At 38.4% G+C, this 21,054-nt stretch overlaps 1 protein-coding gene across 8 annotated transcripts in view; it reads left to right on the top strand.

Annotated features, from left to right (window-relative positions):
* The window catches only part of ANKS1B (ankyrin repeat and sterile alpha motif domain containing 1B), a gene marked incomplete at its 5' end in the record, with an annotated part of 434,494 nt that overhangs the window by 398,821 nt on the left and 14,619 nt on the right, over positions 1–21,054 (top strand). For 4 of the 8 annotated variants that reach the window (XM_082773376.1, XM_082773374.1, XM_082773372.1 and 1 more), the window contains 4 exons: positions 3–77; positions 5,204–5,332; positions 9,649–9,720; positions 20,963–21,049. In XM_082773376.1, coding sequence (XP_082629502.1) covers positions 3–77; positions 5,204–5,332; positions 9,649–9,720; positions 20,963–21,049 — 363 coding nt within the window. The remainder of the gene's footprint in view (positions 1–2; positions 78–5,203; positions 5,333–9,648; positions 9,721–20,962; positions 21,050–21,054) is intronic. The other 4 variants (XM_082773377.1, XM_082773379.1, XM_082773378.1 and 1 more) reach the window with 2 other exon arrangements.

The following is a 21,054-nucleotide window of genomic DNA, read 5'->3' as shown; positions in this document are numbered from 1 at the left end:
AGCAGTCCTCTGTCTGTGAGATCTGGACCAACCAGAATGCAGGATATCCTTTCTCATCGATTCATCAGGTTCATAATGTAAGATACAGTGATAAATGGCTATGTTGTCACTCTATGGATGTACAGTCTGTCGCCATGCTGTTATCTACGGGTGTCATGTTGTTGAAATCAGCAAAAAAAAAAAAAAGTTTGTAACTTGTCCTCCCTCTTTCGGGACTATGTGTGTGCGCATCCATGTATCGTGCCATGTGGTTCGCGTATGTTGGCTTTATGATGCGCATACAGGATGCGAGGGGATTGCCAGCAGCAGTCTCGCTCGGTGGGAGCTTTGATTTCTGTTCCTGGTGTTTTTGTTTGCTCACTTCTTCAAAGCACGAAACAGTGTAAACAGCACAGTTTGCACAGTTTCACCCCCACACTGTGTTGCTGCTGCCCTTTCTGTCTTAATCTATAGGCTTCACCTAGCCAAGGAACGTGATGTGTTTGCAAAGGCAGTAAGGCACTTTTGGGGAATTAGCTAGCATTGGTAGTGCTCTGAATTTTCATAACTTCTGTGACAAAGCCACATGGGCTGTACAAGTAAGAGCAAAACCAGTTATCTGTATTGCAGTGTGGTGAGAACAAGTCAGGGGTTTGAACTTCACCAAGCACAGTTGTTCAAAGGGTCTGTAAACGTCTCCTGGTTTCTATCATTTAACTGCCTTCTTGCACTATTTCTGGCAGAGAGGGGCCATTTTGGCTACCAGCCTTTAGAGTCTTTTAAAAGGTAGGTACACCACACACCCATCTCTATTATTTCAAATATATCTAGATAGATAGATTAGGAACTAATAATAAGGAAATAATTAGGATTTGACTGGCCTGCAGAGCATTTAAAATTCTTACAGGGAGAAAATTATTAATTTTTCAGCGAAAAGCAGTATATCTGTGTGCTCCAATTTATTGTTGTCATGGCAATTAATGCACGTTACCATAACTAGGCATGAGGCTTTAACAGGTGAAGAGTTATAAGATGTAGGCCTTGTTAAAAATGAATACATTCATGCCAATCAAAACTGGGCCTAATTTTTTTTCTATAGCATGGAGTTTTTTTGACTTGACATTTTAATAAAAAGATGAGGCAGATGTTAGATTTTATAGAAGTTGTAGTCAGATGACTTCTTACCTGTAACTACTACTGCATCCAGGTGCCTTTAATATGAGTCAAATACGGTTCTCACAGAATTGGATGAATTAGAATAACCTGTGCTACAACTGTAGAAATTACCTAATAGCAGTAATCTGCTTCAGCAATTCATTTGACATCAAGTATATGAGTCCTGAGAAGTGCACATCTGCCTGTTTTCAGGCCTGTGAAGCACTTCAAAGGCATGAGAAATTGGTCTTTAAGGCTATGACCTTTATGGTTAAAAATTGTCACTGTAAAAGCACTGAATCTCATCCATTTTGGCACCTTACTTGAGATGGCTTTGGTATGTAAATTATTTATCTGCAAATGTGGAACAAAAAATCTTTTTTGTCAAGGTGACTAAGGCCAGTGAGAGGAAAGATGCTGGCTAGAAACATGGAACACCAGACCACAGGCAGCACAGTAAAAACCACGTGAGAAGTTGCACAGCTGCCTGATGAGATGCAAAGTGAGATGAGGAATAAATTCTCTCTTCCCTTTCTACTTCATCAGATAGATTAAAATCTCCATACGTATATAGTCTCATAAAAAATACATAAGCTTAAATGTTTGATTATTTCTTGCAAATATATATTGCAAATTAAATATTCAAATAAGAAAGTTCTTATCTAACGTTATGTATTTTTAAAAACTAAATCAAATATTATAGTTGGTCTGGTACAACAATTTCCGAACATTTCTATAGTGCTTGAAAGTGTTCCAGGTGCTTATTAAAGACCTGAATCTCCATACAACACAGAGTTGTTCCACACCAATTCCTCAGATTTACAATTCATATTTTTCTACCCCAGACTTAACTGTCATCCCAACTCTTCTCTAGGTCAAAGCTGTTTCTGCACCTTTGTGTTTAAACTGTAGTTAATTGCCATCATGACACAATCATAATCATCCTAAATCTCAGAATTTTAGAATCTGACTGGTGTGAGTCAGCTGAAGAACTTCTCCTTCCTGGAGAGGTTTTCAAGCCCAAATTTATGAAAATATTTTAGCTGCCTTAATGCAGCTTAAATGCTTTCTTCTCCTTCAATTAAAAAAAATAATTCCCCATCTAATTTTTATTTTTATTTTTATATTTTTAAACATACTCATGGATCTGGTCTTTGGAGAGTACCTTGTTGTAACTCAGTCTGAGTAGATACTGAAAAGTAGCCCTAGTATGGTCTAAAAATCTAAGGAGTTTGGTAAGAAATGAATAAAAGGAAATGAGACCAGAAAACTGAATTAAAAGCACTTATTATACAGTTACAAAAAGATTTTTTATGACTATGTATAACTCTTCTTCTCCTTCATCTATCATAATAATATATTACCTATGATGTTTAATTTTATGCTGCTTTTTTTAGTATCTGCTCCCTCTGCAAGAAACATCAGAGTACATGAAAGGTCTTCAGCTGCAGTTGTCTGTCAGGAACTGCAGAAATCCCACCTCTCTACCTTCCCTTAATCTCAGTGATATTGTGTATTTAGATCATCCTAGAGACATGTATAGCAACCTTATCACTTCTGTTTTGTCTAATTTAAAAGGAGGAGATACTTGGATGACTGTACGTATTTATAGAGTAAATGATGGATATAAATCAACGGTCTCCTCACAGTCCCTCTCTAAGTTTCTTATACACTACTTTTATTAGCCTGATTGAAGATTATTTCTGATTTCCTTATTATTATTGCTTCCTAGCTCCTTTATAAAATTGAACCAATATGAAAGGTAATCACTGTTTCTCTTGTCACCGCTCTTCATTTACAGACAGAAGGGATGCAGTTCTCTGTGCATTGACTCCCTTTTGCATGAAAGATATTAAATCTGTAAAATGTTGTATTCATTTTAGTCCTTAAGTACCCTTCTTAATTTGCCATTAGCATCCATTTTCTATATTCAACGCCAGTGCAACAAAAGGGTTTGGAGCACTACCCAATGTCACTTATTATGTAGAAATACTGCTCCTCCCTGACTGCCATCCCTGGGCTTCTTCGGTGGAAAAACAGGTGGTCAAAGGATGTACTTTTATAGCTGCTGTATTCTGAATTTATTCCTGTTCCATCGTAATAACCTTTTGCTAAATGGTTAGGATATATCTCCTGAGATCTCTTTCCTTACAGAGAACATGCAGGAGTATATCTTTGTTAGAAGAAGGGACTGTTTCAGGTGTTCTGTTAGTTACAGCCTTGAACATTTCATAATAGACAGCTGAGCATGCTGTGGAAATTTGTGAGGGATGCAGTCCATCTTCTTTTGTAGTCAAATACAAATGGTATTAATAAGGATACAGATTCTTACTCTTTGTAATATGATTGAAACCATAATTTATAAGAAAAACTGCTTCTTAAAGAAATCAAATTCTCACTGCAGATTAAATATGACGAAGGGTTTTATAAATTAGCGGTCAGAAGGATTAATTTCCGTGGATAAAGAATGCTAAAAACTTGAGCAACTGCTGATGTTTCCCTTTCAAAATTTGAGGTTCAAGTTAGATCCCATAGCATATAAAAAACTTAAGTAGGCAAAACTGAAATTACAATGCTGTATAATTTGTAGATGTACTAATAGTGTCAACATAAAGTAGGTTCGACTTGTTTTATGATGTTCACTTGCTTGAAGTTACCATATTGGCAGGGTAATGTTGCTGTTTCCAGATTTATCTCTTGCTTTTCATTGCAGAGTTGTGCAAATGTGTGTCATTTCATTATTTTGTGACACATGAAAATGATGTACTTGTTTTGTTTACTCTGTCCTGATTTAATTAGTAGGATGTGATAGTTTGCCAGACACTTGAATGTCTTCAATACGAATTGTTTTCATGTGTTTTTGATGCTTAACTACTTCTTATTTTAAAAGTCTTAACTTCTAGCCATATTTTGTGTGAAATGGTGATTCCTTGCTAGTTTCAACACACATTTTAGCAATATTACATACACAGAAAATTTACAAGATATGTGCAGGTAAAGAAAGTGGTAGCATAGTCCAAATTGAAAGACTCATAGAAGAGGATGAAATAGTTTGAGAAAGAACAACTAAGGGAGGAAGAAGGATCAAGAAGGAGAGATCTGATCCCAAAAGTCAGAGAAAGAAGGGGAGCAGAATTCAGAGAGACCAGACTGGATAGGCTAAGGGATGAGTGGGATCAGTGTCTGAGGAAAGAGAGGTTGGGAAGAGGAGAAAGACGCCAGGTGGAGGGAGACTCAAAGGGTTCAGAGGGCCCAAATGTCAGTCCAGGTCCAGTAAAGCCATGTCCAAAATATGAGGTGTCAGATGAGACCCATACCAGAATTGCTGTGCCGTGGGGATTCCTGTACAGATGTCTGTGTTGGCTCTTGTTGAAAGGGAGAAGAGTGCCCTGTGAATGGGTTTGGCAACAAGCTACTGTCCTGCCCTTGTTCCTTGAGGAAAGAGGGGAGATGAAAGCTCTAGGAAGACAATCATTTATCAGTGAGAATGATGCACATGGAAGGGCAGTGTTAGTAATTCTACAATGAGACATCAAGAGAAAGTGGTCAAAGTAAATATTCATAAAGAGATTAAAGAATGTCTCATATGTTCGAAGAATGTATAATATGTCTTCAGATAAAAGCAAAGTCTCAGTTATTTGGCCATTTAGGAAAGTTAGTTATCAGTTGTATATGCTGGATAATGGAAGACTTATTAACTGTTTAAAAAAGCTTGTAAAACACATAGCAGAATTTGTGAATGGCACTTTTGTGCATCTCATGATTTTTTTCAAGTGCTCTCATCCTCATACATATATTGTAAACAGTTATTTTTAAGGAAGATTTCTGGTGCATAATGATTTTATTCTAAAGGTAAATAGATTTAATTAAAGCATCATTAAACACTACAGCAGATGAGTTTGGATTATAAATTAAGTCATGAAAAATGCTGTAACTAAAATAAGTGAGTACAACTTCTACATGGCTTTATATGTAGAAAATATGTCAGTGTTAATTGATCACAACAATGGAAGGCTACTTTATAGTGAATTTCTGCAACTTTTTTATATCTTGAGCATCTGATTTTCAGACAGGAGACTGGGGAGAGCCTTCAATTACCTTGCGACCTCCAAATGAAGCCACAGCATCAACACCTGTACAATACTGGCAACATCATCCAGAGAAACTCATCTTCCAATCTTGCGATTATAAAGCATTTGTAAGTGTTTATAAATTTAGTGGTTTGATTTGGAGTAAATATATTAATGTTAGATTTTGATAACCTTTTTTCAATTTATAATATTTTGTCAATCACTTTTAATGAAACAAACTACTTCCTCTGCAATACTGTAATTATAACAAATGAGAAACAAGCATGCACAGTAATTTTTGCTATGAATTTTCTGATATATTGCAGCCCATGTAGCAATAGTGTTAGGGAAATGACACTATGAATAAGTAGCTAAGTGTTGTAGAAATGACAGTGAGAGAAAACACTCCTTCAAAAATGCCTGTCTGGTGTTTATGGGACAAATAATAAAACAACATAATATTGAGATCCTTATGCATACCATAATGTTTAGTGCACATTATCTAAAGTGAGTATTGCCTTGCCTGAATTTTTTACACGTATTTTGGGGAATTGAAGTTGGGGAAGTTGGAGGCCGTGGTCTGAGGCAGCATTTACTGTGAGATGAGGGCACATTCAAACCTCCCCTAAATTGATGATGACTTAAAGTACCAGTAGCAGTCAGTTCCTTCAGGGCAGGGAGTATTTATTTTTACCTCCCAGTAGCTGTAACTCATTCCCACTTCCATTTCTGGAGAAATGGAGCTTCTTTCTACAGCTAAGGATGATTGGTGTTCTTTGGCTGTTATGCATGCTTGTGAAGGAGAGGAAGGTCTCCTGAAGTATAAAAAAAAAAAAAAAAAAAAAAAAAAAAAAAAAAAAGAAATATTGGGAGACTTTTAAATGAAAAACATGTTTCTGAAGCCTTGAGTTTGCTGTGTCAATGGAGGGCAGCTCATTCTTCTGCAGATCTCAAGAGGTGCCTCAGCCTACCTATTTAAACCGTTATGTTTCCCCTTTGGCTTTACTGGAAAGCACTGGTAAAGCTGCTGACGATGCTTCCATCTACTTGGGATCCACACAGCTGCATCCTCTTTAGAAGAGGGCACCTAATAAAGCAAGACTGATATTTTTAAAAGGAAAGGGGCTAAATATTTTTTGTGCCTTTAGCATAGCTGGAGGTTAACCACTTGTCCAGGATATGGGTTTTAGATCCTCTTCACCTGATGGGACTTAGATCCAGAGTGCTTTTTAGGATAATGCTCTGTTCACCAAGCACTAGGGTATTTTTGTGGAGAACTGAACCTGATTTAAAACATAATTCAGAAAGCTATAAATAAGGAACTAAATAATACAGGTGAGAGCCTGGATCCCACTGAGGAGGGGCAGAAGGGTTGTTACAGGCCTGGCTCACTAAAATGCATCTGTATCTTCCATAAGACCTTCATGCTGTAGAAAATACCACAAATGGAGTAATGTCCCTGGTCAGTAACAGGAACCTCCCAACTTCCTCAGCAAGACACAGTCAAAATCCACCTCACCTGTTCTTGGGCCTTCTCTCTTCCTGTGCAGCACCTCAAATTCATTAGGCAGCTTAATGACTTCAAGTTTTCTTAATATTTTAGGTATAGTGAATGGGTTTATCTGAAGAGGGCCTCTTAACTCATTCCTTGATCCAGCAATAAATTCATAATTGGATGTAATCTTAGCACTAGATTGATAGGCATATTGATCATTGAAGTGATTAAGTTGGGATTAACAGGAAAAAGGGGCTATCAAAATATCAAAGTTAGCAGTGGTGAAGGAGACATCTTTCTTCCCTAAGGACCATGCATCAATGAACTGTCTTAGCTTCCTGAGCTGTAACGACCTCGACTTTATAGAGTATAACACTGGCTTGGAAGTTACGAAAGGTACCTTTTATTGTATCTCACTTCACTCAGTTGAACTGATATCCTCTACTTTGCTCCCACATGTTCTGGGTCTTTGAGAAGGAACGTTTCTGAAAGCAAAGCAAGTCAAAGGAAATCAAAATTCTCTCAAAGAATTTCAGAGTCTTCTGACATCTACCTGGGCAGTAGCTTTGTAATTTGTTTGTCAGTTCTTCAGTCCAATCTGGGAAGCATTTTTGAATGCCTGCAGCCGAGTCTTTTTGCCACTGTGCACGTGGTATCAGAGCTGCCCAGATCTTCTCTTCCTTCCTCTTCTGCTGGGAGCTCAAAAGCAGTTTAGTGTGTTTTTTTGTGTGTTTGTTGTTTGTTTGTTTGTTTGTTTTTTGTTTTGTTGTTTTGTTTTTTCCATGATGCCTGCCCAACTGGTAGCTTTCAAGCTTTTCAAGCAATCCCAAATCGTTTTGCCATAGTGCATTTGATAAATAAATAAATAAAATTGAAGAACTAAATTGCATCCTTCTCAGAGAAGGCTAAGGATTCCAAAGGTCAGACAGCAAAGGACTTACAGAAAGAAACAATTCAACTCCACAGGCTTTTATTTAATTTTCTAATTTCTGAACTTGTTCTAAATCAGTTGCTTGTCTATAAGGGTGATATCAAGCCATCCCATCAAATTAATGCCCAAAGCCCTGTTCATGTCACCATCATGCCCCCGGCTGGAATCACATCTGCTAGACCTACAAATCTTTCACATCTGTGGTCCTGTAGGAATGCCCTTCATTAGTTCCTCTCTGCCTGCACTTATCTGATAGCAGTGGTGTTGTTCACCCTTTCGTTTATGATGTTCTGTAAAGTGTTGCTCGCTAATCACCATCTTGGCTACTGTCTACATTGAAATATTTATGCATTTTCTTGCAGGTCAGAGACTTCTGTGGCACACAATGTGAACTGAAGGCTCTAAAGAAAACTTCTCAGTCTAGGTCAACAGACCAGAGAGTTGAACCAGTACACTTTCTGCTCTGTTTGCAGTTCACATTCATCTGTAAATGAAGTTATATTTTGATCAGTTCTTGTTTGAGGTGAAGCTGGTTCACTCTCTGGTTTGGTTAGGTTATAGAGTCAGGAGCATTTAGAGTAGTAAAGACCTTCAAGTCAAGATCAAAAGATCATCAAGTCCAACCATCAACCTGACCTACCAAGTCTCATCAATAAACCATGTGCCTTACTGCCTTTTAACTTAAACCATCTTAGAGTATTCCCAAGGGAAGTCAATGTGGTAGAATGAAATGGGCCAGGCAGCAGTGGTGGGCTGCAGTATCCTCTGGGAAGAGGCTCCTGTCTATGGTGCTGGGTCTCCTCCTGGAGCTCACCTAGCCTGTTCTCACCAGTGGTATGACTTCTCTTCAACTTACTTAGTTGCTTACTTAGGATGGAAGACTTAAGAGAAGCCATGACATTAAAGTGTAGTGGGAATGCAAAGAGACATTTCTGTGCCTGGGAAGGAGAAGATAAGGGGCAGTCTGCTGTCCTCTTTCTCTTTCCTTGATTAAGCCAAACCTGCATGTGACACTATATAGAAATACAGAAACATCCATGTGCACAGAACTGTACAAAACATGCATATCAACAAATCTGCACACCTCTAGTGTATAGAGGTGAAATGCAGCCTATGGCCCTTGCACAACTCTGTTGACAGTAACAAGACCTCTCTCTAACAGGCAAGAACAGCAGTGAGGATGTAGCCAACTTCATCCCTGGGGAACCAGTGCAAATCACACTTTGTTGAGAAAGTATTGAGTCCCCAGATCTACATATCCAGAGGAGTAGAGCCTGCTGTTAGGGTGCAGAAGGGAGGGCTCAAAGTGCCCCCATCAGCAAGGTGAGGAAGAGGCAGGTAGGATGTGCATGCCCTCAGAGGTGAGGAAGCTGATTGTGGAGGACGGTGGCTTTCACTGAGCTGAGCCAGGACCCAGCACTCACTGCCACCCTGTTCAGTTCCAATAACAGCCTTGAAATAATAGTTCAGGGTCAGTCTTTTCTTAGGAAGAAATAATGGTTTAAGCTAGTTTGCAGCTCAGATCTGTGTTCTGTTTGCTGACATCAGGCTCTGTTTGCTGTTTACACATAAAGTAGTTACAGATTGAGTACAGAGAGGTTAGCAACTCTGCTGCCCTTCGTGTCCACGTGATTGTACACATAGCAATACAAGTTTGACAGATGGCAACTAAAAAAAGCAAACTCTCCATTTTTTAATCAAATGGTATTTTTCAGATGGAATCTGTAGTATGTGATTGTTGCTTGAGTGACTAAGGTTATAAGCTAGAACACTTTCACGTGCTGTTTCAAAGGGCTCCATCTGATTTAATACACTTGCTGTGCATTCCTGTTTCATTGTATGATTAACATCATTTTAAATGATCTATCAGAGAACGGCAGGGTGGATAAACTCTAAAACCATGCAATATTAAATTGTCTGGTAGAACTGTGATTTCTGAGGCATTTTTAGTGCATTTCTGAAAATGTTTTTTGTTCTGAAATATTAGCTATGTTAAGTTTAATGGATTTTTATTTTAGTATTTAGGTTCTATGCTGGTAAAAGAGTTAAGAGGCACAGAGTCAACACAGGACGCATGTGCAAAGATGAGGGTAAGTTAGTAAATTAACTTGCTTCTGTAATTTTTATTATATTAAATAATAATAGCTGATAATTACTTGTACTAAAGCTTTTTTGATTTTATAATGTTTTGTTACGTATTTGTTTCTGGCTCCCTTACATTTACGTTGGCATTCAGTAAGAGGCCCACTCTGCCTTTTAACTTAACACCAAAATTTGAAGGTAGACTTTATTTTGCATTTTGTCTCGGAAAAGCAAATGTATATCCTTTGTTTCCTCTTGAATCTTTGAGACTGCTTCAAAGTACTTTTCACACACTTAAATGCACTATATTGGTTTCTTTTCATAAAGAGAATTGATCTATAACATATACAATGATTATATATAATAATAGAGATTGAATTTACTATATAAAACATGTACTAGTAAATATGTTAATGTTACCAAGGTCATTGTTTTTTACGTATGTGATATCTAAAATCACATTATCATGCGTGTGCCTTTACTCTCATGAGTATTCCCATGTATTGTGAGTTATGAATTATTTACCCATTTAATGACCAAAGGATGAAAAGAATACCAATTCAAGTTCATCTGTTAGTGGAAAAGCAGTTAGGCTTCCACTCATTTGGTAAGAATATATTATACTGCAGCTCTTTGGGCTGATGCTGGTTTGTAGAAAATTATTATGAGGGTCATTCTATCTACAACAAATATACTGCTGCCAGAAACTCAGAACAACACCAGGCCAGCTACCTGATACATTCCCAATTGTAGTGGAGTAAAAACACTCCTGGTTATAGAGATGGCAAGCATATCATGGTCTGGCATGATGAAATAATGAAGAATATAATTGTTTCATGACCTACTGAAGATGTAAAAATGTATAGATGAGAGAGTGAAAGACTTAATTTTATGGATCATAAATCTTTTAGACAAGATGCCTCTGAACACTAGATGTAGCATGTGGATCATTTATAAAGCTAGAAGACATGTAAAATTCATGCAATCAGACAACCATTTAGTATTGGTTACGTATCTACAGTACATAGACTTCTGCACAAGCTGTTTAAGCTAAGGGCTGACAGTAATTCATGCTTACTGGATTGCTTGAAGATCCATGGCTAATTACATGCTAATCATTCCTTACCTGGGCTTAAACTCCTCTTTAAAAAAAAACAGCAACTCAACAGAGAGAGGTTCTGCAGTCACATACACGTGTTCTGGTGAGATTAACTGAGGCTGCAAGTGTACCATCTTTCGATTTAGTTTTCAAACTGTCTAATGTAGCACTTCAGTTTTTAAGGAATATCCTTATACAGATCTTAGGATGGAATTTGACACCATAGTAGCATATGACATCTTCAGTAAGTTATTTGACTGAACTAGGAAGCTAAACATCAAAAAAGCCACAGTTAATAATTTATAGCATTTTTAAGATTTTTTTTTTTTGAAATATGCTCTAAACTTGGCAAATTTAAATTGCACACCTGAAAAACTGTTTGAAAACAAATGTAATATAAATTATAATTTTTCCATAAAAATAATGGAGTTATACAAACAGTCTGTAGCACCATACAGGGCACTTATATAAACACTATTGTAGTACTGCTTATATATATATTTTTTTTATATTCTATTTTGAAACCATTATGCTGTGAGAATGTTTATTTTGCAGTTTAAGGAACTTTTTTATTTTATATTTGTTGCAAAGAGATTTGAGTGAAACAGTTCTTAATCAAGATTTTATCTATCCTTTCAAGGTAGTCCTTTTTATCATATTCAAGTCAGAAGCAAAAAAAAAAAAAAAAAATTGACTTAATGAGAACAAATTATTATCTTAGAGTAAGTTTACCAGTGAGAAAAATGTATCTTTTTCCAAAATTTCTCCCCCCGTTGTCAGTGTCTCTGAACTGGGCATTCAGGTTGTCCTAAACCATGCTGAAGTATTGATGTGATGTTGTTGTTGAAAATATGGATTATTTTATAATTACATTTTACTTTAAATGTACTGAAAAGGACATTTCACTTACTAAGAAGAGGTTAAAAGTTAGATACGTAATCTGACTGCTTCTCAGGTACTGAATTTTGTCCACTTGTGCATTCTCTTACTGTAGTGGGTTTACGTGGCAAGGTTTTGGTAGCAAGGAGCCATAGGGGTGGTTTCTGTGAGAAAGATCTAGAAGCTGCCCCATGTTTGGGAAGGGCCCCATTGTTTTCCAGATCTGAGCCAATAAGCGATGTTGTTTTGCGCCTCTGTGAGAGCATATTTAAGACAGGGAAAAAACGCTGTGCCAGACAGCAGCCAGGAGTGAGAGAACAGCCTTGCAGGTGCCAAGGTCAGTGTAGAGGGAGGGGGAGAGGTGCTCCAGGCGCCGGAGCAGAAGTCCCCTGCGGCCTGTGGTGAGGACCATGGTGAAGCAGGATGTCCCCCTGCAGCCCATGAAGTACCACGGTGGAGCAGGGTTCCACGCTGCAGCCCGTGGAGGAGACCACGGTGGAGCAGGTGGCCAGGCACCGACGGAGGCTGCCGCCTGTGGAAGACCCCTGCCGGAGCAGATTCCGGGCCGGACCTGTAGCCCGTGGAGAGGAGCCCATGCAGGAGCAGGTGACCTGGCAGGAGCTGCTGCCCGTAGGGGAGCCAGGTTGGAGCAGTTTTCTCCTGAGGGATGGGCCCCGTGGTACGGACCCATATCTGGAGCAGTTCTGGAAGAGCTGCTGCCTGTGGGAAGCCCACGCCGGATCAGTTCATCAAGGACTGCATCCCGTGGGTGGGACCCCATAGCAGAGGGGACGAGAGTGACCGAGAAGGAGCGGCAGAGAAGAAGTGCTGTAGACTGACCATAACCCCCATTCCCCCGTTCCCCTGCGCCGCTCGGGGGGAGGAGGTGGAAGAGGGTGGATGGGGGGGAAGGTGCTTTTGGTTTGCTTTTTCCTTTGTTTTCTCACTTCTCTCGCTTGTTAGTAATAGGCAATAAATCTTACTATCTCCTTATGCCGAGTCTGTTTTGCCCGTTACAATAATTATTGCGTGATTTTCTCGTCCTTATCTCAACCCTTGAGCCCTTTTCACATATTTTCTCCCCATTCCTCTTTGAGGAGGGGGAGTGAGAGAGCGGCTGTGGTGGAGCTCGGCTGCCCACTCGAGCGGAACCACGACACTTACGTACATTCTTGTTAATAAGTAAAGTTGTACACAAGGCTATACTAATGTGATAGAGCACCATTTAATTTTAGTGTTTATTTTATTTTACTACTTCTGTATTTCAAATATACATGTTGAACTTCGTGCTGTAGTCTGAAACAGGCTGAGGGTGAAATACATTATATGTAACTTTGTATCATGTTGGGGTCCATTCCAGCAAATTTTTAATCTTTCTGGAGTCTGCTAGATAATGTTTTTAAGCAGAAAGTATGAAAATTAGGTAACTAGTATTTCCGTCAATGTGATTTTTGCTTCTTCTTCAACCTAATGCTGTTCAAAATAGTGTTGGTATTCACTGGACATTTTCCTGTCAGCAAGTGCACACGAGGATGAAAGCCTATCAGTGGGAAAAAATAATCTTGATCTTCCTTAATCATTCATATATACAGAAAAGCAACAAAAATGACAACTTGCTGACTGCTAGTCCCTCCCTGGTAACTGTAGAGGCTTCCTGAACTTTCAGTTATTGCTATTTATGGTTTGGATTCTTCAAAAGAACTGTAATGAGGATATCCCTCACTTCTCTCCACAGACAGGCTTACAGCAGCCTATTCTTCTTATATAGACTTATAGTTTAAGAGAGAAGGGAGATCCTAAATCTTCTATAATGTCTAAGGAAAAAAAAAAAAAAAAAGAAAAAGGAAGGAAGGGAGAGAGAAATAAAGAGAGAAAGAGAGAAAAAAAAAAAGAGGCATGTTCATAGCTGTCTTAATAACTCTTCTTGGTCATCCACTGTACTTCTCATCATTGTACAGCTGTATGCTCCAGCAGGGCAGATGAAGGGTTTGTTTGGGGAAAATCATGCAGATATATTAGATTGAGTTCTTCACAGTGGTAGGGTTATATATGTTTTTTGTTCCCACCCAAATTGCAAATTCTTGTAGCCGTTCAAAATTATGGATATTTGGCAAGAACTGTGCCTATTAGAGGAATTATACTTTATTTTTCCAGTCACATATTTGTGCTCCAACGATGGATTTATATTTTATGATTTCCTATTTGTTTCCAGCTATTTTCTCTCACAAACTCCCTTTGCAGTCGACAGTACTGTCTCCTTATCTCCCTTCCTCACCTGCTGTAAACTGACCTTTGCTTTTTGGAGATTAAATCTTGCTGTCCTGACCAGGAGAGATTTATTAATTATATTTGAGAGATGTCTTCAAGAAGTTAGGAGCTTTCATCTTTCTCAGCATGGAATGGGAAATATTATAAGTTGTGTTTTCAGTCAGATTACTGCCTTCACTTCAGATCACCATAGGAACAAGAAGAGAATAAAATGTGTTTACATCAAAATAAAGAAAAGGAATAAAGTTTAATTGCAGCTGGGAAGAGACTTGTTTTCTACAGTAGACTCCATCTGGCATTTACACATCTGAATTCCTTGACCTCGTAGAAAGGGAATGGTTTTGTGCTTACCAGCGCAAGTGCAGCAGAGTAGACTCTTTCCTTTATGTGATGTTAAATCACTCATGTTGCATACATCAAATTGCACAATCTGAATCAATCAGCCCCTTCCCAAGAGAGAGCTGAAATTCTGTTCTTGGATCCTGCCACCTTCCCAAACATTGCATAATTTTCTTAGAAGTTTTCATTATTAGAAAAGAGGTTCTTAAATTTCAAGTCAAAGTTATGGGGAACCAGCAATGAGATTCTATTCAAAAAGCATGTGCTGACTTAAGACCAAAATGTCAAAGTTGGAATTGTCACAAAATCTGCTTCCCTTATCTCTGGAGAGGAAGATGAAGCAGTGAAGAGGTGACTCTGATAAAAGTGAAATAGGGTCTAGGGCATTCCTTCCTTACTCCTTCCTCCATAAAGGAGAAGTTGATGTAAATGAACTCCTTCTTCTTGTTTCTGCTAATCCCTTTCTGCTTCTCAATTCCCACTAAAACTAGTCAGTAAAACACCACATCAGGATCCAATACCGCATTTGAGAATGAACAGATTCTCTGATCTCTGTGCTCCCAAGTGGGACTTGTAGCTCTCTATCTCTTGTGTCACCACTGCTTTGGGCGCAGTGAGGGCCTACAGTGAAACAGGCACATGGATATTACTCAAAAGGAAAAAATAAGAGATGGAAGGTCTTAAAGACATTTAGTCCTTATGCATGTCTACATCATGCTAACCCATATTCTTCAGAGGACTGTACATTCTTGAACTCTCTGGCTGACAAGAATCCAAGATGCAGGAGGGCTGCAATGCCCTGTCAGCAGCAGATGAGTGTGTACAGATATTGAAAAAACAAGGAGATCTCGTTCCCAAGTAGATGAGTTGCAGGTGCATCCCCAGTGCAATGTTCATATTAATGATGTAGCTTGGAGGCATCCACTAATTGTAGAGAAGTAAACAGTTTTGTACCACAGGGATTACAGATGCTATCATATTCCAAGATGTATTAAATTATGTCAGTGAAACATTTTTAAGCCTTTTGGACTGTGAGAAGTTAGTAAATATTTGTTACAAGGCAGACTGCATTTTCAAAATTGGCTTCAAAACTACCAGGTCAAAAGTGAACTTTGCCTTTTTATTTCATCTCATGCATGCTGTTGCCAAAGTGATTCACTCAAAAGGAAATGCTTAACAAGGCTTCATAAGCCTTACGTAAGGAACCGACTTATGGATCTGATAGTAGGTGGTATACCAACACATATTTTGAAGTGTGCAGTTTGATTCCATTTAGAATTAATAGCAACTACCAGTATGGGAAATTGTTCAGATTCTCTAAGTGAAGTCGATTCCAGTACGTAATGGAACAGTAAAATTACCAGCTACAGTCTTCAGATAGCTATTAAAAAGTAGTATAAAACAGAATTAGGAGATTTGTTTGCAAAAGTAAAAAGCCAAGATGAATTTTTAAGATTTTACAGGCTCATAAACTTGTATGCAAAATTTATGTATGAAGTTGTTAGTGAGTTGGCATAGCCGAATATGTCTTTTCACTGTGTATTTGCAAGATCAAGTATAATTACATATGCAATAAAACCTTAAAGTGAAACTGGTTTCATTTTGGTCACTGTAGGAAAGTGGAGTAATCCAGTTATAAATGTACTTCTATGTACATATAAGTATGTGAAAGTGGTCAAGGTGTCAAAGTAGAATCTTCATTCCTTTTGTCAGAAAGTAAATAGATGTGGTGAAAGCATTTTGAGAGTGGGCTGGATTATACCATATGCTACAATATATCAAGGGAATGTGTGAGCACCTTTCTTAGACACCATTCTGTGTGCTTCTTAATTTCTTCTTCAGCTGCTTTGTGTGCATGTATGTGCATAGAGATACCATGTTTTGTATACTTCAGGCGTATTCAGAAGAGCTGGATTAATGCTCTCAGTTCTGCACAGTACAAGGTATTGATGTGCAATCCTGTCTTGAAAGGATTAAAGGCCCTTTAGGATTTTATGTTATGTATATGCATGTATTTCCTTTTTAAAAACAAACAGCTAGTCTATATTTCTATATTCACAGAAAGAAAGAAAAAATCCTCTGCCTTTTAAGTCATCATTGACTAATTTGATTTGGTAGGTACAATGGCTGGGTGGATCTCAAATTAAATTATCTGGAGCTTAGTTTGTATTCTAAATAAACATCTGGCAGTTCTGCACAGCCTTTAGCTCAAAATCAAAATACGGGTAGAAATGCTTCACTCTGGAGAGTTTGTAGTACTATAACAATCTATTTAGAGTCCACTTGTGAGTAGTAGTTTTGCTTTTTTCAGTGAAATTAAGGAAAATTCATAAACAGGATTGGAAGTAACAGCTAGAACCCCAGACTGCCCTTTTTCTTCTAGGAAATGCATTCAGATTTGAACTTGCTGTCTCCCTGTCTAGCCCCCTGCTAGACATGGGTTTCTCACTGTCCTGCATAGTGGCAGCAATGGGTTCAGATGCAGACTCAGAAAAGTGTAAATCCCAACCTTTACTGTAAAAGTAAGCACTGTAATAACCAGGTAATTATGCAGAAAAGCAGTAGCTCATTTAGAAAGTCAGATGTGCTTGCAGTGTGGCTGGTGCTCTCCACTGACTTCGCAGGCACTATGAATTCCAGCAGATGCCAGTTCCCTCACTCTGAGGGTGCAGCAGAGCAAGTTCTGAGGGGCACTGAAGCCCTAAGGTCTATTTAAACCTTGCCACTAACCTGTAAGAATTATCATGTTGTTGTCCATATATATTTATTTCTATACTGTGACCACTCACTCCTCTTGTTCTTTTCAGAGAGATTATTTTTCTTCAGAAAAGTCTATTAGCAAAAGAAGCTTTGGCACAGCAGCAGTGCATCAAAATAAAGGAGAGGCTTCTATTCCTAATGGTATTGATTCATAAGAAAAAGGGGCTCCATGTCTTTTTGGGGGCTCTATGGAAGCTGAACAAATGTCACATTAGATTTAGGATGGCAGTGCTTTCCTCCATCTTCCTGTATCTGTAGTCAAGCCTGTTTTATGGCACTTGTGTTTCACATGGTATACTTCCACGCTGTCATCTACCTATCCTATAGGAAGTATTTCAGAACTGGGATCAAATTTCACTGTATGGCATACAGACTCTGCAGCATTAAGACTTCTCACTGCAGGAGCAGTGCACTTGAGGAGACAAGACGTGCACATCTGTCCCTGCATGGATGACCAGCTGATCCTCTGGCAACGGCAGAGACAGGCAATGGCAATAAGCCTAGAATACACTTGCTGTTCATCCAGATGATTCTCCTAAAGTTGTATATTAAAATAAAGAGCCAAAGTTACAGCCACTGTGGAGTTCGTAGTAACTATGACCAGTTCCAGGCTAGTGAGCACTTGCCCAAAACAGGGTCCTGTCACTATGATTACTTCTACATCAGATAAAATCTAATCCTGCTACTCTGGTATGAACATGCCTTGCAGCATTAGACCATATGCCAACATACACATGACATCCTATGCCAGCCTTCAGCTGTGGGTCCTATAACCTTGGCTCAGGTCCATATGCTTCCCATAGAGTCAACAGATGGATGAAAATATTTTGTCACCTCATCATGTCCTCAACAGAATTGATATGGTGGTTAGCAACTGAAAAGCATGAGGAAAGGAAATACAGGTGCCTGTGTACCTCCTTCTCAAATTCTGGTCACAGGCATGGGCAGAGATGCCCACTTGGCCTGCACAGAGGACCGAAACAGCTGACCAAGAAAGCTGTGGGATGTCTGTCAACATCCTAGAGTCTAGAGCCAAAGCAGTTACAGTGGCCGAGCAAATGATATTTGTATTGTATCTCTGAAAACTCGTGTTACGCTTCCTGGCTGCCACCCTCTCCATTAAAAAAGGAATGAACAAACAAATAGTATGAGCTCACCATGGCAACTCAAAACTCTTGAGTAATTTTATGTGGACTTCTGTTAATCTGTCACTAGGAGTGGAGTGAGGGAAAGAGAGCTGTGTGTTTTTCACAATAGCACTTTACTAAGGATATTACCCCACTTCCCAACTGTTTGTTGCAACAGGCATATAAGCATAGAATTGTATCCCTAAATCATGTTTGTATGCTGGATTGCAATCTTCCAGAACACCTTTGAACGAATCCTGGTTTTTGTTTGATTTGCAAGTTGATAAGGAATGTCCACTCCTTACCAGCTGAGATGGTTTGGCATAATAAATTGCAAATGTCAATCAGCCTCTGATTCATTTCCTAATTTGCCACATACAGATTAATGGCATCTTGATGAGCTATTTCACTCAGATATTGTCTTCTGTCAGTTCACAACCTTCAATAAATATGAAAGATCAGGTCTGCCCTAGACAAAGCAAGGTGAATGTAGAACAGATAAAGAAGATGGTTAAAGTACAAAATACTGGTCTAGATGAAGGAGGACTCTCAGGGAGCTGGTACAACATTGCCAACAGGAGGCTTCACCTTTATGGAAAGTGACAGATAGTACAAATTAGACCAAAAAGCTAAAATAAGTGAACTTAGTAGTTGTGTTTGCATAGTGTATGGGAGGAGAAGAGGAATTTTGCTGCTAAGGAGGCAAGGAAGGAGATAATTACAATAATCAAAATAGGAGACAAAGAGCTCCTGAATGTAGCTGTCGGGATAGAAAGAAAGGACAAAAGTTGTATGATTGCTGCACTGCCAGATGATTAAAGTGATGTTGTCATATTTGTGAATGTTTTGCCTAGATATGAACATATGTGGGGTATATTGCTTGTTATTCTGATGGATGTATGTACTGCAGCTTCTGTGCAGTCACTGTCATGCTTTGTGTGCATTGAAATTGTATTTTATGAAAAGAGTCGGTTGAGATCTATTGTAGAGAAACGCAGGTATGTGCTTTGCTCTCTTTTTGGCAGGGATGCCATTTCGTTTTCCACTCAGAGACATGTAAATCAGATTAGTGTCTTCCTTCAGACTTTGTAATATTTTTCAGAATGTTTTATCATTTAAGCTTTCATTTTTAAGAAGTGTCTAGGCTTCTGGGTAAAAGAAGCTTTCTCCAGGATAAATTGACACTTGACATCGTCTTAAATCTCTTGTCATTTGATACTGAGAGATGCAATATTCCTCTCCGTTGTATGGAAGGGTGGGGTTCTCTTCAAAACTTAATTAGAGGTTTTAGCCTTCACAGTACAGGACACTAATTGCAGAATGTGGTTGGATCTGTAGCTTTGAAAGTTATGTTGGCAAAAATGGAGCCTTGTTTGATTCAGGAAGAAATGAGATGTGATAAAGGGACTCTCCATTTTTTTTCTTTTAAGCTATTATTTGTTTGCTGTCTAGCATTGCCATCACCTTTTTTTTTTTTTTTTTTTCTTTCAGATATAGTCTGTGTTTTCAAGCTTAAATCTCCTTTTTTTTTTTTTTTTTTAATTTCCTTTCAAAGATACAAAACCACTGCTGCTGCTTTTTTTTTCAACTGCTCTCGTGATCTTTTTGGATGGTATTTCTAGGCCTTTTGATGTGCTTGCACCATCATTCTATGTGCTGGTATTTCTTCCTATTTAACTGTATCTGAACTTAGGTTTTCCTCTCAATAATATGTTTGATTGATCTCTATGATCACTGGCAGAAATTACCATGACTGAGTGTTCTCTGAACTTCATCTACATTATTTATCTATGGTTGTTTTGTATATAATAGTTTTCTCTGTAATTGCCTCCCACCTTAAAGAATTCAAATCAGCTCTAAGATATGTCATTCTTATTTTTCTTACTCTCTCTCTCTTTTTTCTTTTTTTTTCTTTTTTTTTTTTTTTAGTAAATTTAATCTGTAAACTAATCAATAGGCTTTCTGCAGAGAATTTACGTCTATCCCAAATATTTTCCCAATCATTCAGCAAGAAGTATCTTAGCTGCATGTCTCACATTGAAGGCACACAAAGGTAGAATAGCATAAAAGAAAAATAGCTTTATACAAAGATATAAACTGTAGGTAAGAGAACCTGGCACTAAGGGAATGCAGAATTAACCTCAGTGCTAATTCATGTGTAAAGCAGGTTGCAGTAGAAACCACATTGGAGGAAGTGCAGACAGTTAGAAATATAACTGATATAACACTGGACTGGCAGGCCTGGAGAGCTGCAGGGGTATCTCATGTCACGAATATAACAGCAAGAAAGTAAGAGAGAGAGTGAAATATTCCTAAATAACAACTAATTGCAGAAAAGAAGTAGTTCTACAAAAAACACTGCGCTGTAAATTTTTACAGCTGAGAAGGACAGGGAGAGGTGAGGCAGAGCTGAATGGGGCACATCAGATGGATGTGTTAAACATGAATATTTTGGGAAATACTTGATTACATGACTGGTCATTTCAAGTATAGCAAACTTGCTTCATTCTCTTCCCATAGTACTAAGGAAAAAGAGAGTTTTTATCATTCTTGCAATAAACTGCAGAACTCTGCAGTTCTTGCATCCTTGCAATAAACTGTGGAATTTTGTAACTACAAAGCAGCTATTTCAAAAGCCCAGAACACAGTCAGCTCAAGAAAAAGTCAAATATTTGGATAAGTACCTATTGTTTAACTGAAGTATTTTGTCAGAAGTAGAAAAGAGCGCTGTTCTTGCAATGCAATGTAACTCCAACTGCATCTTCATTTTTGTTTCAGAAGTCTACAGAACAAATGAAGAAAGTGCCAACCATTGTCCTGTCTGTCTCGTACAAAGGAGTCAAATTTATTGATGCAACAAATAAGGTATG

This window comes from Aythya marila (assembly GCF_965140915.1).
Source record: "Aythya marila genome assembly, chromosome: 1".
NCBI classification, from domain to species: Eukaryota; Metazoa; Chordata; class Aves; order Anseriformes; family Anatidae; genus Aythya; species Aythya marila.
Note: the sequence above shows the minus strand (reverse complement) of the source record. Positions and strands in the feature narration are given on the sequence as shown.